The sequence below is a fragment of the Chelonoidis abingdonii genome, chromosome 23 (assembly GCF_003597395.2).
Source record: "Chelonoidis abingdonii isolate Lonesome George chromosome 23, CheloAbing_2.0, whole genome shotgun sequence".
In the NCBI taxonomy this organism is placed as follows: domain Eukaryota; kingdom Metazoa; phylum Chordata; order Testudines; family Testudinidae; genus Chelonoidis; species Chelonoidis abingdonii.
The window spans coordinates 11,877,966-11,902,497 of record NC_133791.1 but is presented as its reverse complement, the minus strand read 5'-3'; the positions used below and the strand labels follow the sequence as shown (position 1 = coordinate 11,902,497).

Below are 24,532 nucleotides of genomic sequence, written 5' to 3'. Positions count from 1 at the left end.
CTCCCGGAATCTCACTGGACAGCAGTGAATAACCTCCCCCGAACTGCAGTCAAGGCCCTGTTCTGGGGGGGGCCTCAGGCTCCTGGCCCGGGGGGCGGCATTGGGCCCTGGAACTTGGAGGGAGATTGCCCCGCTCCCAGGGGCGGCAGCAGGCTGGGGGTCAGTGCTGGGATGAGCGCCCCGCAGCCCGTGGGGGCGGCGCCGGGCCCATAAGGCGGACGGGTACGTCGCTCCGCTGGCCCGGCCTCTCTGAGGTAATAAGAGGGAAAGACCCAAACAGTCGTAGAAAAGCTCCCGCTCTCCTCGTCGGCTCTCCATGCGTGCGCATGCGCCTTCTCGCGCTTCTGCCTCCCCACCCCCGCGGTTCTGTTATCGCGCGAGACTAAGCTATTCTCGCGTCACGTGCGTCCGTGTCGAAGATGGCGGCTGCCGGCGGATGGGGGAGTCGTAGCGCAGCAGTTAAGACGGGTCGGATAATGGACACGGGGAGCGGCGGCTCCACGGAGGAGCCGCCGGGAGGCTGTTCAGACACCGTGCTTCCGGGGTTCAGGGATGCCGACTCCTTCGTCAAGGTACGTAAGGGATCCGCCACAGACTACTACTCCCGGCGTGCTCTGCGACACAGCCCCGCAGCGGGGCATGCTGGGGACTGTAGTTCCTGCTCGCGGCGCGGGCTGAGGCCTGAGGGGATGCGCGCTACATTGTATTTCCCAGCATTCTCCGCGGCTGAGATCGAGGCGGAGTGTTGCATGCCGGGCTTTGTAGTATGGGCCTCGCGCCCCCTTTTGCCCAGGGCCTTCGCTGTAAGGTGGGGAAGCGGGGCCTTGGAGCAGTGACCCTGGGCCCATCTCCTGCTGCTGCAGCCGGGGCCAGCACAGGACTGGCCGGCATGGGCTGGGTGGCGCTTCAGTGAGCAGGGCAGCCCGAGGGGGGGACCCGGGCGCCAGCGTGGGCACGGGGGGGGAGGGGTGCTGCGCCCACATACAACCTGCGCCCTCTTCCTCCCTTCCCCGCACAGCCCGGGTAGCCAGCGCTCTCCAGTGCATCCTCCAGCGCCGCCCAGGCTGTAACTCCTCTCCCCCCGGCAGAGTGGGGGGACAAGCTGCATCCTACTGCCCTGAAGTGAGTCCGTTTTTGCAGCTCTGTTAAATGGAGAGATGTGGGCCACGGGACTCGGGCCTGTTGTCTCTGCGGGCGCTGTAGGCAGTCTCCCCTTTTCCTAATTTCATGCAGTCTTCCTATTGCTGGCAAATTGTCAGCATGACCCCTCAGATTAGTTAGGGCATTCCCTGCAGTGGAGTCTGGAGAACTAGAATCATGGTGGTGAGATAAATTGAACCTAAATAGCCGGTACTAGCTCATCCGTGGGCCTTGGTGCCAAAAGCAGCCCTACATTTAGTTATGTGTCTTAACCAGAAAAAAAATTCAAAGAAAACCCCCAGATTTGGCAACACTGGAGTGGTGGGATTCTCTGTATTCTTAAATTTTCACCAGGGTAGGTGCAAGAGAGGCAGCCTCCTTTGTAATGGTCTCCCTACAGCAAGAAGGGTTTTCAATATGCATTTAGCAGCTAGGTCTTGATTTTTGGATATAGGTGGACATTATATGGGGCTGTTAATCCAAGCATGACAAAGCATTCTACAAACTGATTTACGAACCACAGCATTGCCATCTCCATCATTACAAACTTAGTTCCAACACATTCCCTCACCCAGGGACCTTTTTCGTAGGCCTGGTCTACACTACTGAGTTAGATTGATGTAAGCTGCCTTGCATCGACCTAAGGATGGAAGTGTCTACACTTAAAATTTTGCTCCTGCCAACTTAACTGCCTCGCTATGCCAGCTTAATAACTCCACCTTCGTGAGCGTCATAGAATCAAAATCAATATAGGTAGGTCGATGCAGTGTCAGTGTAGACACAACATTGCTTGCATAGCTGCTTACTGGCTTTCAGGAAGCTTCCCACAATGCCCTATAATAAAATCAATACAAGCGTTGCTGGTGAGGACACACACCAGTGATGCAAGGACCAAAGTGTAGGCGATGCAATTACTGCAGTGTTTGTATGTCAATATAAATTAGGTCGACTTAATTTTATAGTGTAGACACGGCCCTAGAGAGAGAGCATTTCCTAGTTCTGAAGTTGGAGCTAGTATACCCATAATATTTCCATTAAACCAAAACATCTTCAGTTTAAGGTTTTTCTTTTCTTTTTAGTATTAGTTTCATTAACTCAGAAAGAAATGGTTGTAAACGCTCTTGTTTAAAAAGGCCTAGTTGTGTCTTGGTTTAGGAATAGTAATATAATGCGAGGAATGGGATTACTGTGTGTTCATCTGGCAGGGTCATATTAAAATGAAGATACATTGTGGAATTATATTTTAATGATGTTTGCTTTTTAACAGCATGCACTTGGCACTATGGTGGCTGCTACTAAGGCATCTAATGGGCTCCCTCAGCCTGGAGATGAATATGACTTCTATCGCAGTTTTCCTGGATTCCGGGCATACTGTGAAACACAAGGTGACAGGCTGCTTCACTGGTAAGGACATTTTGGCTTTCTTGTGTCAGTGGTGAAAACCTAGCAATAGGGAACAGAGTGATGGGCAGAGAATTCTCTTCTTTGCAAATTCCAAAATAAAACAATATATGAGCATTTTTTATTACATATATTTCAGCTGTATTTAAAAATGTGTCAACTGCTTTTCTGATACATGAAATTTAAATGGTAATGATAAAAATTGAGTCTTCAGTTTACCACTGTAAAGTAGCTGTAACAATTTAGGTGAAGAACTGAGCAGGTGGGGGCTGATGGAAAAGTGACTTCCTAACTAGATGGCCCAATCTAAGTTCTGTAGACCCAGTGGACTTGAATAGCAATACTTAGCACTTTCTCAGAGTTTCTCATGTTCAAAGCTCTTACTGCAGTATCTAAAGGATCTGTATTTGATTTTGTAAACCTCAGAGTAGCCAGAGCTCAGGAAGGATCTTAATAAATTGATCCATTATTTAGTATACCTGCTTTTAATGTCATTTAAAGAGTAACTGAACTATTTTCTTGTTAGTATGAGCAAGGTGATGCAGTATCATGGCTGTCGCAGTCACATCAAGGATCGCAGCAAAGCAACAGAGCTGGAAGATAAATTTGATTTGCTGGTTGACTCCAATGATGTAATTCTTGAAAGAGTGGTGAGTAAACTTTCCCTGTGTTTTTTGTCTTGTAACCGTTCAGCAGATCATCTCTTAAACCAGTCATTTAAATCGGTGCTTCCCAGGCCCCAGTAATGGCACATTGGGCTTCGGTGCTGTAGCCTCCCACAGTTTTATTCTCTGCTGTCTGGAACCTCATGTAGTCATTTCCACTTGTGCGACGTGAGTATGAAAGAAGCCTAAGAAGGGCCATGTGATCTGGGGCTGAGAATCTGGAGCTCCATGTTCTATTCCTGGCTCTGCCATTGACCTGTGGTGTCACCTCGAGCAAGTCACATTACTTCTCTGGGCCTCCATTTTCCTTCCAAACCTTTGTCTATTTACACTGTCATCCCTTTGGGTCAGGGACTGTCTCTTACTATTTTCCTGTAGTATGCCTAGCATATGTCCCTGATCTCAGTTGGGGCCTCTAGATGGTGCCATAATGTCCCCCACCACCACCACCCCAAAAAAAAAGTTATGATTCCTAGGCCAGTGTTGCAGCCACTAGAAGACAATGCCACTTCTATACAATGGTTCATTTCTCAGCATGGCTAAGAGTTGTTTACTTATCGTGCTTTGCCAAGCAAATTAGATGCAAGACTAACTCTGTCTTGGCCCATCTCAAACTGGACAGAGTGGAGGAAAAGATATGAGAGGAGAGTGTGGGACTAGGATGATCAGCACATGAATATCTCTGAAGAAACTCCCCTTTGATTCCTTGGCAATTGCGTCTCCTAATCCCTAACATTAGAATTCCATACCTAGCCTTTGGACACTCTTGCCCTTTACAAAATTCAGAGTTGATGAGCATGGAGGCAGCTGCACATTTCTCTTTCAGTCAGGCTGGACCGCCAAATACAGAATGTTTCATACAGTTTTGCTTAAGCTTCTTTTCCCAAATTTCAGGGTATTTTACTGGATGAAGCAGCAGGAGTGAACAAGAACCAGCAGCCTATCCTCCCTGCAGGGATGCAACTCCCAAAGACAATTGTTTCCAGCTGGAACCGTAAGGTGAGACTTCTACTGTCAGCTGATTTGAATTAATTTGAACTTTTTGCTTAGGCTTGAATTGTACTGATGGTGGTTGGGGGTTCAATAACCCAAAGTTCCTTTAGATTTCTCGTTATGCTTCCCCTCCCTTCATTCCAGATTCAGGATCCCTGGGTTTCTGATCTAGATTTTATGCACACAGATCTCTCTCTAACCTGAATTCAGGGCACCTAATATACATGTTGTTGTATTGACCTTAGATACAGTGCTCTAATTTCAGGGAGTTTTTCATTATTGTGTCTGGAGTTTAATATTCAAATGCATATAGGGTGAGTCTTAATGGATTTTGAGAGAGTCTATTCAAATATGTTTTTTAAACAGAGTGGAGAATCCCACAGAACAAAGTCTGAAACCTTCCGGTTGTTACATGCCAAGAATATCACTCGACCACAGCTCAGATTTCGAGAGAAGATTGACAATTCCAACGCTCCTTTTGTACCTAAGCTTTTTGTCAAACCCAACGCTCTGAAACCGCTGCCTGAAGGTAAGAAGGCCAGGGTGAGAGGGCTTCATTTCCCTTGGGTAGCATATAATAATAATAATAATATGAGCTAGGTGGTATTATTATTAGGGCTGTCAAGTGATTTTTAAAAATTAATTGCGCAATTTAAAAAAATCACTATTAATCATGCTGCTAAACAATAGAATCTCATTTATTTAATATTTTGGATGTTTTCTACATTTTCAAATATATTGATTTCAGTTGCAACACAATACAAAGTGTACATTGCTCACTTTACATTTATTTTTTATTACAAGTATTTGCACTGTAAAAAAACAAAAGAAATGGGATTTTTCAATTCACCTAATACAAGTACTATAGTGCAGTCTCTTTATCATGAAAGTTGAACTTACAAATGTAGAATTATGTACAAGAAAACTGCATTAAAAAATAAAACAATGTAAAATTTTAGAGCCTGCAAGTCCATTCAGTCCTACTTCTTGTTCAGCCAGTCGCTCAGACACACAGGTATGTTTACATTTGCAGGAGGTAATGCTGCCCGCTTCATGTTTACAATGTCACCTGAAAGTGAGAACAGGCATTTTCATGGCACTTTTTGTAGCCGGCATCGTGAGATATTTACGTGCCAGATGTGCTAAAGATTCATATCTCCCTTCATGCTTCGGCCACCATTCCAGGGGACATGCGTCTATGCTGATGACAGATTCTGCTCAATAACAATCCAAAGCAGTGCGGCTCGACGCTTCTTCGTTTTCATCCTCTGAATCAGATGTCACCAGCAGAAGGTTGATTTTCTTTTTTTGATGGTTCAGGTTCTGTAGTTTCCGCATCAGAGTGTTGCTCTTTTAAGATTTCTGAAAGCATGCTCCACACCTTGTCCCTCTCAGATTCAGAAAGGCACTTCAAATTCTTAAACCTTGGGTCGACTACTGTACCTATCTTTAGAAATCTCACGTTGGTCCTTTCTTTATGTTTTGTGAAATCTGCAGTGAAAGTGTTCTTAAAATGAACAACATGTGCTGGGTCATCATCCAAGACTTCTGTAACATGAAATATATGGCAGAATGAGGGTAAAACAGAGCAGGGGACATACAATTCTCTCCTGTCACAAATTTAATTAACGCATTATTTTTTTATCGAGCGTCATTAGCATGGAAGCATGTCTTCTGGAATGGTGGCCGAAGCATGAAGGGGCATACAAATGTTTATCATATCTGTCATGTAAATATCTTGCAATACTGGCTACAAAAGTGCCACACAAATGCCTGTTCTCACTTTCTGGTGACGTAAATAAGAAGAGAGCAGCATTATCTCTTGTAAATGTAAACAAACTTGTTTGTCTTAGCTGAACAAGAAGTAGGACTGAGTGGACTTGTAGACTCTGAAGTGTTACATTGTTTCATTTTTGAGCGCAGTTGTGTACCAAAAAAATCTACGTTTGTTAAGTTGTACTTTCACAACAAAGAGATTGTACTACAGGACTTGTATGAGGTGAATTGAAAAATACTATTTTTATCGTTTTTATAGTGAAAATATTTGTAATGAAGAATATACACCTCAATTTAAATTTAAAACACAGAATACAATATATATGAAAATGCAGAAAAACATACAAAATATTTAGTAAATTACAATTGGTACTCTATTGCTTAACAGTGAGATTAAAACTGCGCTTAATCGTGATTATTTTTTTAATTGCAATTAATTCTTTTGAGTTAATCGCGTGAGTTAACTGCGATTAATCAACTGCCCTAATTATTATTTTTATAATGAACATGAAACAGAAACCAAGCCACAAGAAGTCATTGAATCTAAAGAATGTGTACCTCAGAAGGAGACAAAAACCCTTTGGAAGTAGTAAGCATCCCGTTATGATGGTGACGTTCTTACTAGAGTCAAGTCTGTATAAAATGTCTTGCTGTGGATGCACATGTAACAATCTGTAATATAGAATGTATTTTGGAGCTAATCCTGCTCCTGCTAAAGTCAGGGATCAGGCTCTTATTGATGTCAAGAAGTACCAGGTCCTGCATAAATGCACTTGGCCTTAGAAGAAATAATGGATTTTTTTATTAGTATAGTGAAAAAAAGATTAGATGTGAATTTTTGCTTTCGCTTCCTTAGCCAGATAGTTGACACAAAGCAACTAAAAGCTTCAGTAGTTCTTCCCCCTGCCTCCCACCCCATAACATTCCAAGTCTTTGAGATCTGTCATTTGATTGTTGAATCAACATTTCTCCATTAAAATGCAATTGCAGTTCTAGCTACTAACCGTTGATTTGACTTTTGTTTTATTATTTTTCATCACTTTCTAATAGCATATATAATGGAGGTAGAGCTGCTAGTTGCCTTTCCATTATAAAGCAGTGTTTGGCTGCCAGAATTATTAGTCTTTGGGATGCTTGCACCACGTGATTAAATGTAAAAAAAAATTTTGTTATATTAGCATTGCTCATCTTACTTAGTCTTTGCAGGGTGACATATGTCCTTGTCATACCTGCTACTGAGATATAAAACAAGGCACAGGTAGAAATCTTGTATTTAGGAGTGTTCAGGGTTTTATAATACTTAATTATTTTAATGGGTTTCAGGTTAGGCACTGAGGAGAGAAACTTGAGTTAGGAATCCACATTATTTGTACAGCGTTTGTCTAATTTTTTCTTCTTGGTCATTCAGCACTCGCAAAAAGCAGGCGGGAGCGAAAGGAGCGTCCTGAAGACCTGGATGTACCAGCTGCTCTGGCTGATTTCCTCCATCAACAGAGAACTCAGCAGACTGAACAAGACATGTAAGAAATTAAACAGACAACAGGATGCTGGAAATACACTAGATTTATATGCAATCCTTTTATGCATGTACTTGTCATATGCAGCACCTTATGTGGCTCTTCTCTGTGTCTGTGCATGTGCATGGTTCTTCACTTGTAGTTGCGTCCGTATATGTTCATAATTTTTTTTATACCTATGCATAACAAATCTGCCCTGTGCTAAGATTTCTGGTTAATACTAGGCAAACTGCAGTGGCTCACAAAGAGTATCTCTTGGTAACCACTTCCTTTGGCTTGGTGAAGTTGATTGGAATGACGCAGATTCTCTTTTTGTTTCTTGTGCAGGTTTGCTCATCCTTACCAGTATGAACTGGAGCACTTTGTTCCACCAGATGAAGCTCTCGAGAAACCACAACTTCAGGTTAGTGCCCAGGTTAAATTAGCATTCAAATCTAGAAAAAATGTTGGAAGAAGTAGATAATCAGTTTGCAGTAGGCCCTGGTTGTAGCCTAGTTATGATTCGGGGGGAGCAGTTACAGCCTGTGAGAGTGGTCTTTAATTCAGAAACTTTTGGCTGTATATGTCAGATGTACAGGCCTGTTGAAGACACACCCTGCCATTTCATCTCCACCTTGGATGAGTTGGTAGAACTGAACGAAAAGCTTGTAAGCTGCAGAGAATTTGCTGTGGATTTGGAGGTAAGTGTGTTGCTCTTTGTTTTAAATTACATATGTTGAGTTAGCACTTAGCAGGTTACATTAACTATTATCCTTCTAATTTTCTTCATCTTTTTGCTTTGTGTACCATATCCTTTTTATGTTGAGTTAGGTGATATGTCCCAGGTCTGATGTGGGAACCCTGCATGGGATTTTTGCTGCCATTTTAACTTCTCAAACTTTATTCTATTGTAATAAGCTTTATATTGAATTTAGTCTGTTGCTGAATTTTTCCTATGATCCCCCTGGGTTATATTGAGATCCATGGAAAGGACCAACTGCAAAATTAATTCGGATGATGTATTATTAAAACAGTAGCAATGATTGCAAAGACCTGAAATCTGTTCATGTCGTTAACTTTTGCCTGGACGAATTCTTCATTCATTTATTGTCATCTTTTCCTCTGCTTTTGGTCATTCTGTGTTTCATAGTACCACTCCTGCAGGGGCTCTGAGTTAATTTCTGTCCTTTGTCTGGTAGCACCATTCCTATAGGAGTTTCCTGGGCTTGACATGTCTGATGCAGATTTCCACCCGGATGGAAGATTTTATTATTGACACCCTGGAGCTACGTAGTGACATGTATATTTTGAATGAGGCCTTCACAGACCCTGCTATTGTGAAGGTCAGTAGACGCTTCCAAACTATTCAGAATTATGCCTGGATAACTTATTTTTGGATTAACTCTGTCCGAAACCGTGCTTTATCCTCCTGCCCTAGCCACTTCCTTCTTCCGGGGAAAAGTTAGCACAAGTGAGAGAGCCATGATATGGGCCTAATCCAATACCCATTTAAATCATTGGAAAGATTCCCCTTGACTTCAGTGAGCACTGAATCAGCCTGTATGACCTCAGGCCTTAAGATGCTAGTAACAGCTAAGTCACTGTTGTGAGAGTGAGCACTGCTTAGTTGGTAATGGCCCAAAAATGGATCTGACGACCCATCAGGAGGTCTTAGGCAGGTCTGTATCCATCAGACTGTACTGAACACAAACCAGGTACCATTTTTGTTCTTGATTGTAGGTGCTTTACTGACAAGTATGAAGACAAGGTCCCTGCCCCAAAGAGCTTGCCCACTAGATAAAAACGTATAAACATGGGAGGGAATGGATGGGGAGCGCCATAAGAAATGTGACTGAACAGTTAGCAGGCATCTTCTAGGTTCCAAAGCTCTTAGGTTTTCCTATCTATTTTGCGGCGGGGGGGGGAGAACAGAGGAGAAATAAATTTTCAGTGGCTTACCAGTTGTCTGTTGAGAGGGCTGAGTGTGGAAACGTGGTCTGGGTGAAACCAAGTACTTGCTGTTATGCCATTAGCAGTGGAAGGAGAGATGCTGGCAAAAAGGTCTTGGTTTAGAAACATAACTTTCTAACTCTGGTGCTTCTGGCCCCTAAGTGGAATTGGTTATCCTCTCATCCCAAGTGCTATTCCACCCTCTCACGTCCTTGTTTCTGATGCATTTGATTGTGTTGCCTTACAGGTCCTTCATGGTGCCGACTCAGATGTGGAGTGGCTACAGAAAGATTTTGGTCTGTACTTAGTGAACATGTTTGATACTCACCAGGCTGCGCGTCTCCTCAACCTTGGCAGGCACTCCCTGGACCACTTGCTAAAACTCTTTTGCCACGTGGAAACTGACAAGCGGTATCAGCTGGCTGACTGGAGGATTCGGTAAGAGTTTTATCCTGACGTGTTGCCGTTAGAGTTAAGAGTCAAATTCGGGATTTGTTTGCATGTTAAAGGATGACTGTTTCACTTCTCCACCGACCCCCAAACCACATAGCTCACTGGGATGTTTGGTTAGGACTGTGGTGGTGAAGAACTGGAATAAAAGGGACGGGCTTCAAAACAGAGCTGAAATGCATTAGCAGATTTGTGGAATGGGGTTGAGATTAGTATGTACAGCATCTGCCTACGGAACACTGTGCTTGGCTGTCTATTTCAGCTGCTTACTTTGAGCACTAAATTCTCGCCAAATGCTGTAATATGTGTGTTTTTTAAAATCAGCGAAACAAAAGACTTCTGGAAGCTGACAACGCAATAAGAGCAGTGCATAACTACAGTGTAATGTTATGACAAAAGCTGCCACCTCCTTGAAGAAGTAATTGCTGCCACCTTCTCTGCATTGCTCAGCCTGGCATTCTAAAATTGCAATTCTGTTGTGACAGATGCACCACTAAAAAACTCTAACTTCCAGACAAAAATGCAATGTAAACCAGTACAGGGACTGAATGATGGGTTCTAGCTTGAGAATGCAGTGCGATCTCCCCTGGCCCACAAAGAGCACAGGTGTGGTACATAAACTGTGCAGGCGCACAGTGGTAGCCGCATTACTATACAGGGTACCCCCTGCCATCTGATTGAATGGCTCCCATGGGGATCCTGGTCTCCCAGATATAGGCAAGAGGTCAGATGGAGAAAATCATTGTAATGGTGCCCACAAATGAGATTCTGGGGAGAGGAATCCATAGAATTCCTGGATTCGTTCTTGGGGGGGTGGACTCAGATGTAGCTTATCTTTATGTGCTGTGGCAGAGGGCGCTACAAGGATGATGGATGGGCTACTAAAACACATTTATGCCCCACTGATAGTTCTCTGCTTCCAGCCCTTTGCCAGAGGAAATGATCCAGTACGCCCGAGACGACACTCACTACCTGCTCTACATTTATGATAAAGTGAGAGAGGCACTGTGGGAGAGAGGAAATGGACAGCCCACTCAGCTGCAGGTGGTGTGGCAGCGCAGCAAGGACATCTGCCTGAAGGTAAATCTTCACCTGGGGACCAATTATCTGGGTCAGAATACAGACTGTCTAGGATGGGAAGCACCCAAGGTTGGGCCTGGCCCGTTCTCTACCTTCTGGCAGAATCCCTAATTTTCAGTATATATATCTGGAAATAGTCTTACAGCCTTACTCTCTCTCCATTCCCACCTCGTGTGGGCTCAGCTGTTCCACTAGCTAAGGGACCTCTAAATCAGAGGTTCTCAGCCAGCGGTCTGAAGTCCCGTAGGGGGCTGCGAGCAGGCTTCAGGGGTCCACCAAGTAGGGCCAGCGTTAAACTCGCTTGCGTCCAGGGCAGAAAGCTGAAGCATGAGGCTGAAGCCCAGGGCCCTGAGCCCCAACACCCGGGCTGAAGCCAAAGCCTGAGCGAAGTAGCTTCGTGGGGGCCCCATGGTATAGGGCCCCAAGCAATTGCCCTGCTTGCTACCCCCTAATGCCAGCCCTGGCTTTTATATGCAGAAAACCAGTTATTCATGTCCCACTTGTGCCATGAGTTTTTTTTGTAGCATTTGGAGGGGGGAGGTCAGAAAGAAAAAAAGTTGAGAACCTCTATTCTAGACGTTCTAGACCTTTTGTTGTCTTCAAAACTGTTGCTGCTGATCCACATCAGCCTGCAGGTGTCAAGAGGCTGAAACTTTTCAAGTGAGTCAATATTTACTCTCACTTCTCTGGACATCCCTAATAAAAGCCTCAGATATTGGAGCACACAGTAACTATATGATAAATATACACTGCCAAGTGAAAATTAGTGAGAACAAGAGGTGGGTAGTTCTCTAATCGACCAAGACTTAAAGATCTGTTATGTCTATGGATGCTCTTGGATTTGAAAACTTTCTTGCCTTGTATCCAAATTAAAATGAAAAAATGAGCATTGCTGGAACTAAAACATTAACAGTTGCGAGGTGCAAATGCTTAAGGTAAAAATCTCAAGTGGCTCCTCAGTCCTGAATTCATGAACCATTGTTGCAAACCATCCAGTCCTGTCTTGTGTGCTTGATTCTCTGGCACTTCCCAGGGTGTGTGCTCTCTAGCCCGAAGAGAGTTGGTACATGACTTTGTTTGATATTGAGCACCAATCTCTCTAATTCTTCCTGTTCAGAAATACATCAAACCCATCTTCTCAGAGGACTCCTACCTTGAGCTCTACAGGAGGCAGAAAAAGCATCTCAACACACAGCAGCTAACAGCTCTTAAATTGCTCTTTGCCTGGAGGGACAAGATGGCACGCCAAGAGGATGAGAGTACAGGGTAGGAAGTTGTTCATTAGACACAGTTTTAAATGGATCTCTGCAGAGCAGTACAGCTCATTGAATGGATCTCTGCAGGGTGGTGCAGCTCATCAAAAGAAACCCTGGATCTGCTAAGAATGGTTGATTTGGGTGCTTCCTGTGTATCTAAGACACTATCCAGTGAAAGGCACCGTACTTTAGTTGCACCACTTCCTCCCATCTGTTCCCCTAACCCCCAGATCAGAAATATCACTGGGGGGTGGGGGAGTTGCCTCTATGGTTTCCTAGATCAATCATGATCTATTTCTCTCTAACTGACCCCAACGCTTAAGAACTTGGACCCAGTGCAGAATGATACATGAGGTGTTTTGTTGTTTTTTTTTTTTTTTCCCCCATGACATTTCTTTGTAAACAAGTCTAACATTAACACAATTACCGTGATGCCAGTGCTACTGCTCTTTATATTGCAGGTATGTGCTACCAAACCATATGCTAATGAAGATAGCAGAGGAACTGCCCAAGTATGTATTGGTGCCTTTTTGGGTTTTTTTTTCCTCTGTTTTTGTACAACTCTGAATGTCCTTTGCTTGTCCCAGGTCCCAGTTGATCCCAGGTCCATCAGTCAGCTGGATTTTCCTCTTCCCTTGTTTTTACTTCTCTGGTTAGCTTGTTGCTCCCAGTAATTAGCATTGCTTCTGCCTTTAGTTCTTCAAAGCAGAGAAATTTCGTACACACAAAAATTAGGATGCTAAGCTCTTCTAGCATAAGCCAGATGGCTATGAAATACATGTCTTTATGTCAGGAATACAGAGTGTGCTAATGCAAAACATAGTCACACTACTGCCAGTAATTGCATCTCCCTTCTCTTTTGAGCTCTCCACCAGTACTCTATAGGAGTATACACCTAGGTGTTGATTCAGTTTGGAAAGGAAAATGTGTAGGTGCCAGACCCCTCTCATGTCCCCCATGACATTCTCCTGTAAACAAGTGTTTTGTTTTGTTTTTTTTTGGAGGGTTTGGTATTCACAATTTACCATCCACACTTGAAAGGAGATAAAACTGCATCTGTGATTTCAAAACACTCCACACTCCCTCTGTAAGAAAAATAGATATTAGACAAGGAGAGAAATTAAAGCTGGATGCAGAAAGAATGTGGGGTGGGGGGTGGGCTGAGCTAATGGGCTTTCCTTATGTGCCCAAACATGGTATTGACACATTAGTCATCACTGTTTATCCAGTACAACTACAAATCTGATTTGCCTTACTCAGTGAAGCGGGGCATCTGATTACATCTGGTTTACTCTCCTTTGCATGTCAAGGTTTGATTTATCAGCTGAGAATATAGTAAACTCGGTTTAATTCATTATGTCTTTAGAGAACCCCAGGGCATCATTGCTTGCTGCAACCCGATCCCACCACTAGTCCGCCAACAGATCAACGAAATGCATCTCCTCATCCAACAGGCCCGAGAGATGCCTCTGCTCAAGGTACAAAGATCTTCTATCAACATATAACAAAACTCAAAAGATGTGGACTTTATTGTGGAATATCTCTTGCACCTCATCCTCCAGAGGTTCCTATTTATCTCATGGGTATTGAAATCTAGAAATAGTCTACATGCGAGGCTATAGTGCAAGGCTGCTGCTGGGGATTGCCATTTGTGTCTGAGACAGTAACCTCACTTTGAAGCCTGAGTACAGTACTGTATGCTATAGTGCACGCAGAAGCACTTCCTGAAGGCATTCTTCCTACTCCCGCAATGAAATCTCACTGCAGACTTCAATGCAGTTCAGGTCCTTAAGGGAACCAGGGGAGTAACAGGGTAAAAATACTCACTCTTGAGCAAAGCAATCATCTGTGAGGTTTCTGGGGCATAACCCCTATTCTGCCTTTATGCACACATCACATTTACCTACAAAGGGAATAAGAGCTTGTTGGATGCACATAAGATATCACCAATGACAAAGCCCACACGACTGGCAAAGCAGAAACAGACACACAACCTAGACGCTTGGAATGAGGCTTAATAAAGGTCAGCACAGATCTGCTGTTACTACAGTGGAGTGCATCCTCCTACAGGGAATTTAAGCCATTCCTGAGCACAAACACAGCCTTACTATGTGAACAGCTTCGTCATTTTACCTGTTGTCACACAGACACACATCCCTGGGGGGGGAAATGTAGAACTGTTCTTCTGCTAGCTGTGTTGAAAATATTGGTAGGGGGGAAGCTTGTGCCTGCTGGGCTAGATGCGTCAAAGTTAACCATTAGTAATTTTCTTATTTTTTCTCTCCCCTTAGTCTGAAACTGGAACGGTGGTAAAGAAGAAAGGGTCTGTGCCCAACCCAGAGGTACTGTCTGTGTCATGCTAGACAGGCTAATGTCTTAAACCATAAACTCACAGAAACTGCTATCGCAGAGCTCGATATCATGAAGCATGAAGATTGTAATTTTATTCTAGCTAGTTACACTAAATCCACTGACTAGTTTTTTCCATTTCACAAACATGTCCCTTTGTTAACCCAGTTTTATCCTTGTGTGCTATAATGCTTGTAAAACTACCAGTCATGAGTCAATAGTTTAAAAGCTCCAAACAAGACTATAGTAAATAAGTCTTCCATCAGTAAACACTACAATTGCTGAACAAAGTTTTGTGTGTTTGTTATAATCTATATTGACTGATTTTAAGAAGGAAAATTTCAGATGAGTCACTACAGCTGTCTCAGTTGTCTGCCTTGTGTCTATGAAGCAAAGCATTCTTGCTAGCCAATAGCCATTTGCACAGCCATCTTTTATTGTCAGATTCTCTGTGCAATTGCAGATGAGCTATATTAGAAATACTTAGCCTCAGAACATCACCCATACATTTCAGTTGTGATTAGCCTGTCATTTTCCACTCTGTAAATTCCCCTAAAGCATCTCAGAGCAAGGTTCTGTATTGATCACATATGTAATTTGAATTTGTTTGCAGAGGCTGGAGAATCATTTGTTTGGACCTCATGACAATTCACGTGTTCCTCTGGATGATATTCAGAACCCCTCAGCCTTAGGTAATTTGGGAAGGATGGGAGACAGCCTCTGACTTCTGCTAATGTGGAAAAAATTCAAGTAGATTTTTTTTTTTTCTTTGACACCTTAAAATAAGCATTTCACCTTCAGTGGAAGCTCATTTGCAGAGCCAGGGAGACCATAGCAGAACACAAACCCAATAGGAATGGAGTATTCAAAACCAGAAACTTTGTTTTTCCTTTCTCTGCAGAACCTGCACCAGTTCTGGAATGTGGGAGCCTCTTTTCAGACAGCGAGGGGGAGATGGACGGCACAAGGATATTACCCAATTCCACATGTCTTGTTGCTACAGCCACCATCAGTATATTCAATGTAAGCTCCAGTAATATGAAGGGGTCTACATTTAAATTTTAGAAAAGGAAGGTTTGATTAATCTGGTGAAGAGTTTTAGTAATGCTGCACAAAAGGTAGCTGCCAAGGAACAGGGTATTCATGGAGATACTGCTGTGCTCCCTGTGAGGTGTGCAGCATAGCCAAGTTCAGCAAGTAGGAAGCTGGCAAGTGGATTAGCTCTTCTTACAGCCCCAGGGTCACTGCCCACCCTGGGGCTTTAGGTGGATTAGGAAATAATACAGTGATAACCTGAGGAGCCCAAAAATACAACTGAAAATTCACCTACTACTAAAACAAGCAGCAGGTGTGAAATGAGCACTGTTACAGAACAGAACTTTCTAGGCTTGTCAAGTGTCGAAGTACAATTCAGTACTGCCTCAGTTCCCCATCTCATTTCCCTCCATTTCCTCCCCCTCCCCCCACCCAGGTAAGCAAAACCTAGTTGATGCTGTTTCAGTTTTTGGCACTAGGGGATCTCCTAAATGTCTGGCTTTTACTAACTCTACTAGCCCTTAAAAGCCTCAGGTCACATATCCTGTGTTTCAAACAATGCTGGACTCATTGTCTATATACAATCTGTAAGTAACTTATGTATTTTATATGCTAATTGTTTTTCTGCATTCCTTAAGGAGCCTGATGTGGATGAAGGGAATGAGAAGAACTTAACAGTCGCACAGCAGAAGGCTCAGCGCATAATGGAGTCCTTTGAAAATCCGTTTAGAATGGTAAAGGGCACTGTATATACTTTGTAGTGACAGCTGGTAAACTGAGCAATGTAGTGGGTCCCATAAGAGAAGGAATTTTCACAAGGCAGGGTTAATAGAGCCCAACATGAAATCAGCCACTGCTCATTTACTGGAATCACAAAGTTATATGCTAGATGTACTTTGCAAGGAAAACAATGGGATTTGGTTTTGAAACTTATAGAGAAATGGATGTTAAGGAGGCACTTCAACAGGTTAAAAAAATCATTTTTTAAAAAACTTAAACTCTTGTTAGATACCTTTTTTAATTAAAACCATTTTTTAATCTAGTTTTTCATCTTTGACCATATTTTACATCTCTCAGCTTGATGGTGAAAATAAACTAGTCAGTCCTCTCTTGATATGAATCTATTTCATTTCCGGTTTGCCATGTTCTAAAATGTATTTTGCCAGTATGTTTGGACTTGCAAAGTGGAGGATAATATTATCAAAAAGTGTTTCCGTTGGATTTACTTTCAAAAGAAATATTTCTGTTGGCCTCAAGCTTTGTAATTTTGGACAGGGGTGAACTGACATTCTTTTTGAACCATCAGCTTTCTGTAGAATTGATGTTATATTTGACCTTTTTTTCAGTTAGCACCTACTAAGTGTGCATCTCAGCCATCAGTGACTTCCCCTGACATGTATGCTGTCTGCAACCTGCATGCTGTTAAGTTTTTTTTTCCTTTTCCTAGTATCTGCCTTCAGAACAGAATCCTGCCCACATCTCACAATCAGCAAAGTTTGACCCATCATCAAAAATTTATGAAGTGAGTGTCTACTTGCCACATTTTCCTGAAAACTGCTCAGCTCCCTGTGAAAGAACCAGGTGACAACCAATGAGTTCCAAGTCTCCTTTGGAAGTTTCTGAGGGACATGAGATTACTTGGGTTTATTTTTTTTCCTTTTTGCTTCCCTTTCATCTCAGAAAAGGGGAGACGTTTTTCAGACTTCTACAGCAAAGAACAAGGGAAACGCCAGCTCATATCTCCTACATTGCAAAACATTGAATTACAACTAGGCACCATACCTGACATGGATCCTTTGGTGCTAATTCATGTGGCTCAGGACTCTTTACAAAATAAAAAAAGTCATATTTTAACCATGGTTCATGCAACAGTGTAGTCAAATTTGGTGTTCTGTACTCCAAAATGAATGCTGGTGCAGATCTGTAAACTCCTCCCCCATTCTGTCTGACTTCAGAGTGAGTGATCCTGGATAATTTTCTTTTGATGTAGATCAGCAATCGGTGGAAGTTGATGAGTCAGGCACAACTGCAGAAGGAGGCAAAGGAAGAAGCCAAAAAGAAAGCAGTACAGCAGAGAGGTAACACTCACTCCTTTGGACTGAGATGGAGGAGAGGGCTGGGGGAGGGAAGGTGGATCTTCCAAACCCCTGAATGTCCCTGTCCTTGTAACACTACTGTCCAGGCCCTGCATCTTAACTACAGCCTTTTCAACCAAGACACTCTGAGCAAGAGTCCTTTCAGAGCCAGTCACAACCAATTATAGGTGATTTGGGTGGTTAGCAGTGAATGACATCAGGTCCTTCTCTCCTTTCTTCCCAGCAATACATCCATAGTACTTCTTACCTTTACGGGGCACAAAAGGTCAGGACTGGAAATCAAATGCAGATCTAATAGTTTGGTAGTTCAGAGTGCTTGCATTAAAACTACCATCATCATAACCCATAGTTTTTAACTAGAAAGTCTCCTTTCAGCCTGGCAAGCCACCTCTTTCCTCTGTCTAATCCTTGTATATTTGTAAGGGGCTAAAACATACTGCTGTTTGATATAGTCAGTAGAACAAGGCCCAGTGTAAACTAGTGCTTTGCAAACTTCCACACGCACAGCTCTTCCAGTGTGTTTCTGTGCTAACATGCAGCATCCCTTTTGTTTGCATATTAGCCATTCACTGACAAGAGACTGCAAATAGTGCTTAATTATATGTATTCCAGGCTGACTCCTCTAAATTCACTTCCTCTATAACCCGTTCCACATAGAATGCAGGTATCCAGTGTTTGAAGGCTGGCACGTTAATCTGCACGGCTATTACCAAAAAACCCTTAACGCTTTACATTTTTGTTATTCCTCAGGTAGAGAAGGTGCTTAAGATTTTGGCAGAACAGCGATTAGTCAGTTGTCTTGGGGACACCCAAAATCTTTTCTAGGGAGCCAGCCCAGCCCAGTGGGGTGCCTTAGTTTGGTGATTGATGCCCTCAATTATTCAGCAGGTAGGAGTGTTTCAGGAAGAGGTGGTTAGAGAGAGCTAGGGGAACTGAGAGCTAAGTAGGAGTGAGATTTGAGATAAACCATTCTCTACCGCCCAACAGACTACCGAGGAATCAGCCAGCTGGCTTCCCCATAATCTAGATAGGGTATGCTGCTGCTGTCCTGCCATAGTCTGGGGGACATAACCCCTTTTAGATCATGAGTTTTCTGATGAATGAGATTCACCTCTTGAAGATTATCTCTGTGTGGTATCTGGGGTAAGAGGATGGCCATTGCAAAGCAAGCTCCTCGTTCTTCCTTGAGAGCGACCTTTGCTAATGCAGTCCTGCTTTCCGGCATGTCTCTTGGCTGAATCTCTGTTCTTTTCACAGCCGCCCGTGAACAGATGCAGAAGGAGTGCAAAGCAACAGCAGAGAATATTGTCTCAGTCCGTCAGCAAGCTGCGGTACGTACAAATGTTTGAGTGTGAAGGATAAAACAAGTATCTCTAAAGCTACTCCTTTAGCCTTCACAAATATAAGCTCTGGGCCCTCGATCCAGGGCACTTAACATCTCTCAGGCCCTCTGAATCTGTGGTTTGAACCTTTCCTGGGCTTCTGACCCTGTACACAGCAACAGGCCTCGTTTCAGACCTCAGTGAATCTGTGCTGGGCCTCACCCTACTCCAGTTTCAACTCTCCTCTATTGTAGAGAATACTTGCCATGGCCTTTTCTCTGTCTTCCTCAGTTCCCCCTAAAGTGCGTATATAGAGCGAGAACCGATCCAGGCCTCTAGTCTCATGATTGTCAGCAGTATTTCTAATCTGAGAAGCCTCTGCTATGGGAGCAAGGCATCTTAAACCTTGGATCCCAGTACAGAAATGTTTCCCCCAACCCCCATTATGGTATCCATGGCAACTGCCATCTGAGCCCAGTGTGACCGGGCAGAGAGGTTATCACATTTCCTTCCTTGGGTGTGTTGCTTTTACAGCAGGAACAGGCCAGCAAGAAGAGGGAGAGAGTCACCAGTGAACCAGGAACAGATACCCCAAAACAAGAGAAGAAACGGCCAAAAGCCTCCCAGCAGCCAGAGGAGCAGGAAATGCCAAAGCAGTTCACCCCCTTTGATTACAGCAAGTCTAACTTCAAGGTGTTCGCTGGTAAGAGCTGGATTCCCCACCTCCGAGGCTGCAGGCTGTGGAGACCATTGCCTGGCTGAGCCTTGAAAGGCTGTGTGGGTGTGTAGAGCTCTGTGACATCCAAACCATAATGTCTTTGCCCTGTACTAATGGAAGAATTGGGAATGGTTTAAAGAAATCAGCCTGGCTGAAGTGGTTTGCTCACCATCCGTCCGTGTAATTACAAAACCAGTTTAAATGTTCTTGGAATTACCAAAGGCACTGGCTCTTTTTTCTGCACAATAGAGTAATGTATTACATTAAACCCTGCAGCACTAGAAAATAGGAGAGACTTGAATCAGGTGTAATGAGGATCCATTTAAAAGCTTATTCTCTCCTTAGCAGTATACTCTGTTTCATAGTGAGGGAAAGACAGCCCTGTATATTTCATTACAGCCAAAGAGCACTTGCTATTGGTGTGAATTTACTGTTCATTTAAAAGAATCTTTCTAATAGCAATTATTCTCCACTCCGTGTCTGTCTCAGGAAACAGCAAATCCAAGCAGTCATCCCAGTTTGATCCAGCCAAGCAGGCCCACACAGGCAAGGTAAGGGGGGAACACTCTGAAATGAGGAACAGAAATAAAGGTGATACGGTGTCTGTAGAGCCAAACCTCCCCTAATAGCCACTTGATGCTGAGATGCAGGCTTTCGATCACTAATCCATAAGGCTTGTTACAAGCTGTCTTCCCATGTGCACCCTCTTCCTGCCACTCTGACTGATGTGCAGATGATATCCACAAGCTTCTCTTTCAGATCATTACAACTATGTGAGAGTTTTACAAGTGATCAGTTTACATGTGATACTGTGGGAAATGCAGTTTCCTGTGCACTTCAGCGTCAATCCAAACTCATTCCACAGAGAGCGATGAGATGTAGAATAAAATGAAGCACAGTGGTGGGGATGACTCAGGGAGAAGAAAAGGGGATAGGGTCTAGGGTCCTGTTCAGGATCTCTCTGTACTAACCTCTCTAATCGTAGAAATTTCATCTCCATGGAATGTGTAGACAGAAATGTCAAGCAGAAGCTCCTAGTCAGGAAAGCTCATTTCAGGTGAATGAGAGAATGTTGTATTCCAAAACTCACAACTTAAATGAGCAGGAAGTGTTCCTTGAAGGTATGATGGACAAGACAGGGTTGGATGCGAATAGAAGTATCATCTGAAATATATTTTGTTGGGTTATTTTTCCTTTCATATAGAAATTCTCTGGAGCCAACAAACTTCAACACCCAGCTGGAAGTAAAAGCATGTCCTACCTGACAGGGAAAAGTGATCGGTATGTTGTTGAAGGGTTCTCTGCAAAGTGATGGAGTGTTCCCCACTCAAGTGCCCTGGAGTCATAGGCAAAGCCGCTGTTAATACTAGTTCACACAGCAATATCTGGACATGCTTAGCATGAGAGCTGCATAACGCCTACTGGTATTCAGAAATACCCCCAGCCTCAGAAATCTAGTCCAAGATTAATGTGAAAAAAGACAACCCTGGCAGAGGAGGGATAGCTTAGTAGTTTAGAGCTGCTAAACCCAGGGTTGCGAGTTCAATCCTTGAGGGGGCCATTTGGGGATTGGTCTTGCTTTGAGCGGGGGGTTGGACTAGATGACCTCCTGAGGTCCCTTCCAACCCTAATAATCTATGATCTGAAATCCTGAGGTCACAGTGGTGCTAGTCTTATGGGAGATGCAGCCCTGGACCAAAGATCAGGTTGTACGGAGGGAGCACGTCTAACCAGGGAGTTAGAAAGGAAAGCGATGGTGTTGGCTCACATGAAAATTCCACAGAGGCTAATTCCCAAGATTATTTAGTTTGCAGTTCCCAGGCATAACTCTTATGGGGAGGTAACCAGAGGGGCAGCATTGTGGCCCATAAATCCCCTGCAGCTGCAGAAGAGCAACATTACTTTGACTCTCACTGAGGTGGGGATAGCAAGAGAGCTAGTTTCACCATCGTCTCAATACAGCCTTGCTAACATTTCATAGGCTTTAAAGCTCAAGTGAACTTCGAACCAAAGCTTTTTTAAATTCTTTCTGTAACTGTTTTTGCAGGGGCTCCAAGCACAGCTGGCCAAAAAGATAGTGTTTGTAAGAGATCCTATGGGAACTGCCAATGAACAAAAGTCTCTGTCAAGCTGTGGAGAGGCAAATATCAATCACTGCTGCAGTTTTTGTACAGAAATCTTTTAAAAATAATTAAAATGCTTTTTCCAAAGAGGAAAACCAATTTTAATTGTTTTGTCTTTGGCCTTTATTATATTTACATTTTCAGAAGTGGTTGGAAAATGTCTTTTGTGTTGGGCTTGAACCTGTTGCCACCTTCCGCTGTCTGGAAGAGCAGAATTCGACATGTCAGTTGGATGTGGGATTAACCTGGTTCGTATTGCCAAAGCCAGCACAGAAATAATCAAGAGATTCAGCAAATGTGCAAATATTTGTGACTTGAACTAGATATAGGGGAACAAATCCTAGACAAATATAACAGCAAAGGAACTAGAGCCAGGCTGTCCCTATGACGCCAAACTGCCTGTTTTACTGCAAGCCACAGTAATGTAGAAAATGCATTTGTTCCCAAGCAGTAATAATTTCAGTGCTTAGAAGGGAAGAGCGCAGGTACTTCTGAATTGAATGAAAACCAACAGTTACTGCTTTGCTTGACTGCTACAGAAATGAACACAGGGACTGAAAGCCATGCAAATAGGTTGAAGGTTAAAACACAACTGGAGACGACTGATGGGATCTATTTGACATTGCTCACTCCTGTGCTATTCTGTACTTTAATGTCTAAGAATCTCAAAGCTTGTTCCACATATTGACAAATGAAGGCTTGTTAATGCCCCCGTGAGGCAGGTAAGCAGTATTCCCATTTTACAGCTGAAGAAGCACCAAATTGATGTGACTTGGCAGAGTCATACACTGAGTTAGTGGCAGAGCACATATTAGAACTCTGGACTCCTGGTTGTCTGCTCTGACCCCTGGGTGCTGCTCCCTTTCCTATTGTCCTTGTCCTTTTTTTTTCCTCAAACCTGCATCACTGCATAATGCTGCTCTGTTTTTTAATCCTCCTGTTTGAGCCTAATCTCTAAGTGTTTATCTAAGCCTGGTGACAAGCAGCAGGTGAGCGAATGCAAAAAGGTCTTTTCTGTTTCTGGAGAATCAGACAATCTGAGAACTTTATTTCACAAAAAAATTAGTGACATGCGTGGTGGGTTTTGTTCATTTAGGAGTTTTTCCATGAATAGTGTCAGGCAAATTACATCTGAAGAGTGGCAGAGCTGGGACCCTTCCTGCTCATGAAAGCTATTTGCACAGCTGAATATTACACCTGCATGTCTTTGAAGGGGTGCAATTGAACAGCAGTTTTCTTTGTGAACATGTGCTATTCCACAGCCCACTCCACATTTGCTGCCAATTGCAATTCCCTTTCAGCTTTGCCACCTCTGCTACTTTTTTTTTAATGGATGTATCAGTGAATCTATTGAAAGACCTATTGACTATGGGGATTAAATAATCTTCTGGTTTCTATAGGCTCCTTTTCCTCATTTTAGAAGTATGTGCAATGTAACATTTTCAAAGGTTGGGCTTAATTTTCATCTTGATTTTTTTTTTTCCCCATTTTTAAATTTGAGGTTTGTCATAGGTTTTAAAAATGCCCTTAATGAATGACTGGCAAATTTATGCATGTCTTATCCACCTAAGTGAGATTATAGCTATAATTCAGATGCAGTCCTCATGCTACACTTTTATGTTGCTGGGATATTTTTTTCTACCAACAGCCAAGAAACTTTTTTTTTTTTTTTTTTTGCTTAAACATCATTTTTGATAACTTCTTGTGGGTTTTTTCCCTAAGAATTATACTAAGGTCTGCTCCTGAAAATATGTGCCATATGTCTTGTACTATTTCTGGATGTATCCCCAGGCACAATAATACACTCCCATAGCATCTAATTGTTTGTTTGTTTTTTAAAAATCCAGCTAAGATTTTTCAGACGTGACCAGTGATTTTGGGTTGCCTCAGTTCTTGGGGTTCACACCTTCACAGACCCAATTTTCAGAGGGTAGGTGCTGATCCCTTTCTGAAACTCAGCCCCCTTTCAGATGTGTGTAGATGGACACCCAAAATCACTTGTCATTTATTAGTATCTTAATCCATATGTTAATTACTAATTATATTAGTACAGTAATAGACTAATATCAAAGTGTAAATGCTTGGCTGCTTAGAAGTTACTTGGTATTTTTGTAAAGAGAACAGACATCCTTTAATGTACCTGGGGTTGGCCCCTTGTATAATTCTGCACCTCAGATCTGTAATATGCTCATCATTTTTCATATTGAATTATTTTAGTAAAGCAATTTACAATCATATCTAATTGCTTTACAGAAAGAACTAGAAAATAAACATACCAGTAACATTAAATATTATCGTATGGAAGTGGGTGTTTGCATTGTCCCTTAGTGGTTTTGCCCTCAGGTACAGTATTCTTGATTAAAGAATCTGATTCTGCAATCCTTCTCACACTGAATAGCACTTACATGAGTAGACTTTTTTTTTTTTTTTTTTTTTTATAGGACTGCTCACAGGAATAAGCACTACTCAGTGTAAGTAACAATTGCCAAACTGAGTCCTCTATTTTAAAGTATTTGTAAGGGAGGCATTCTGGATATCATGTATACATCAAAAGCTCTTTCGATATCAATTCTAATCCTAGAGTGTGGATTGTACAGTTGAACTAACAGTGCCCTGAGATCTCAAACTAACCATGTAGCAGGATGTTAAACATCTTGGAGTTATTCTTGCCTTGCAGTTAGT

At 42.9% G+C, this 24,532-nt stretch overlaps 1 protein-coding gene across 2 annotated transcripts; it reads left to right on the top strand.

Annotated features, from left to right (window-relative positions):
* Positions 1-400: 400 nt before the first annotated feature.
* EXOSC10 (exosome component 10) lies at positions 401-21,955 on the top strand. 2 transcript variants are annotated; one of them, XM_032775440.2, is made up of 25 exons: positions 401-572; positions 2,408-2,544; positions 3,068-3,191; positions 4,101-4,205; positions 4,566-4,728; positions 7,384-7,495; positions 7,820-7,895; positions 8,062-8,172; positions 8,671-8,814; positions 9,669-9,859; positions 10,795-10,951; positions 12,069-12,217; positions 12,669-12,719; positions 13,574-13,685; positions 14,499-14,549; positions 15,170-15,248; positions 15,458-15,579; positions 16,230-16,325; positions 17,039-17,113; positions 17,582-17,669; positions 18,945-19,018; positions 19,544-19,712; positions 20,217-20,278; positions 20,932-21,008; positions 21,775-21,955. In XM_032775440.2, the coding sequence occupies exons 1-25, from the start codon at positions 420-422 to the stop codon at positions 21,803-21,805; spliced, it is 2,709 nt and encodes a 902-aa protein (XP_032631331.1). In that variant the 5' UTR covers positions 401-419; the 3' UTR covers positions 21,806-21,955. The 2 variants fall into 2 exon arrangements, with proteins under 2 accessions (XP_032631331.1, XP_074916472.1); XM_075060371.1 differs by lacking the exon at positions 401-572 and adding an exon at positions 716-1,122.
* Positions 21,956-24,532: the final 2,577 nt, after the last annotated feature.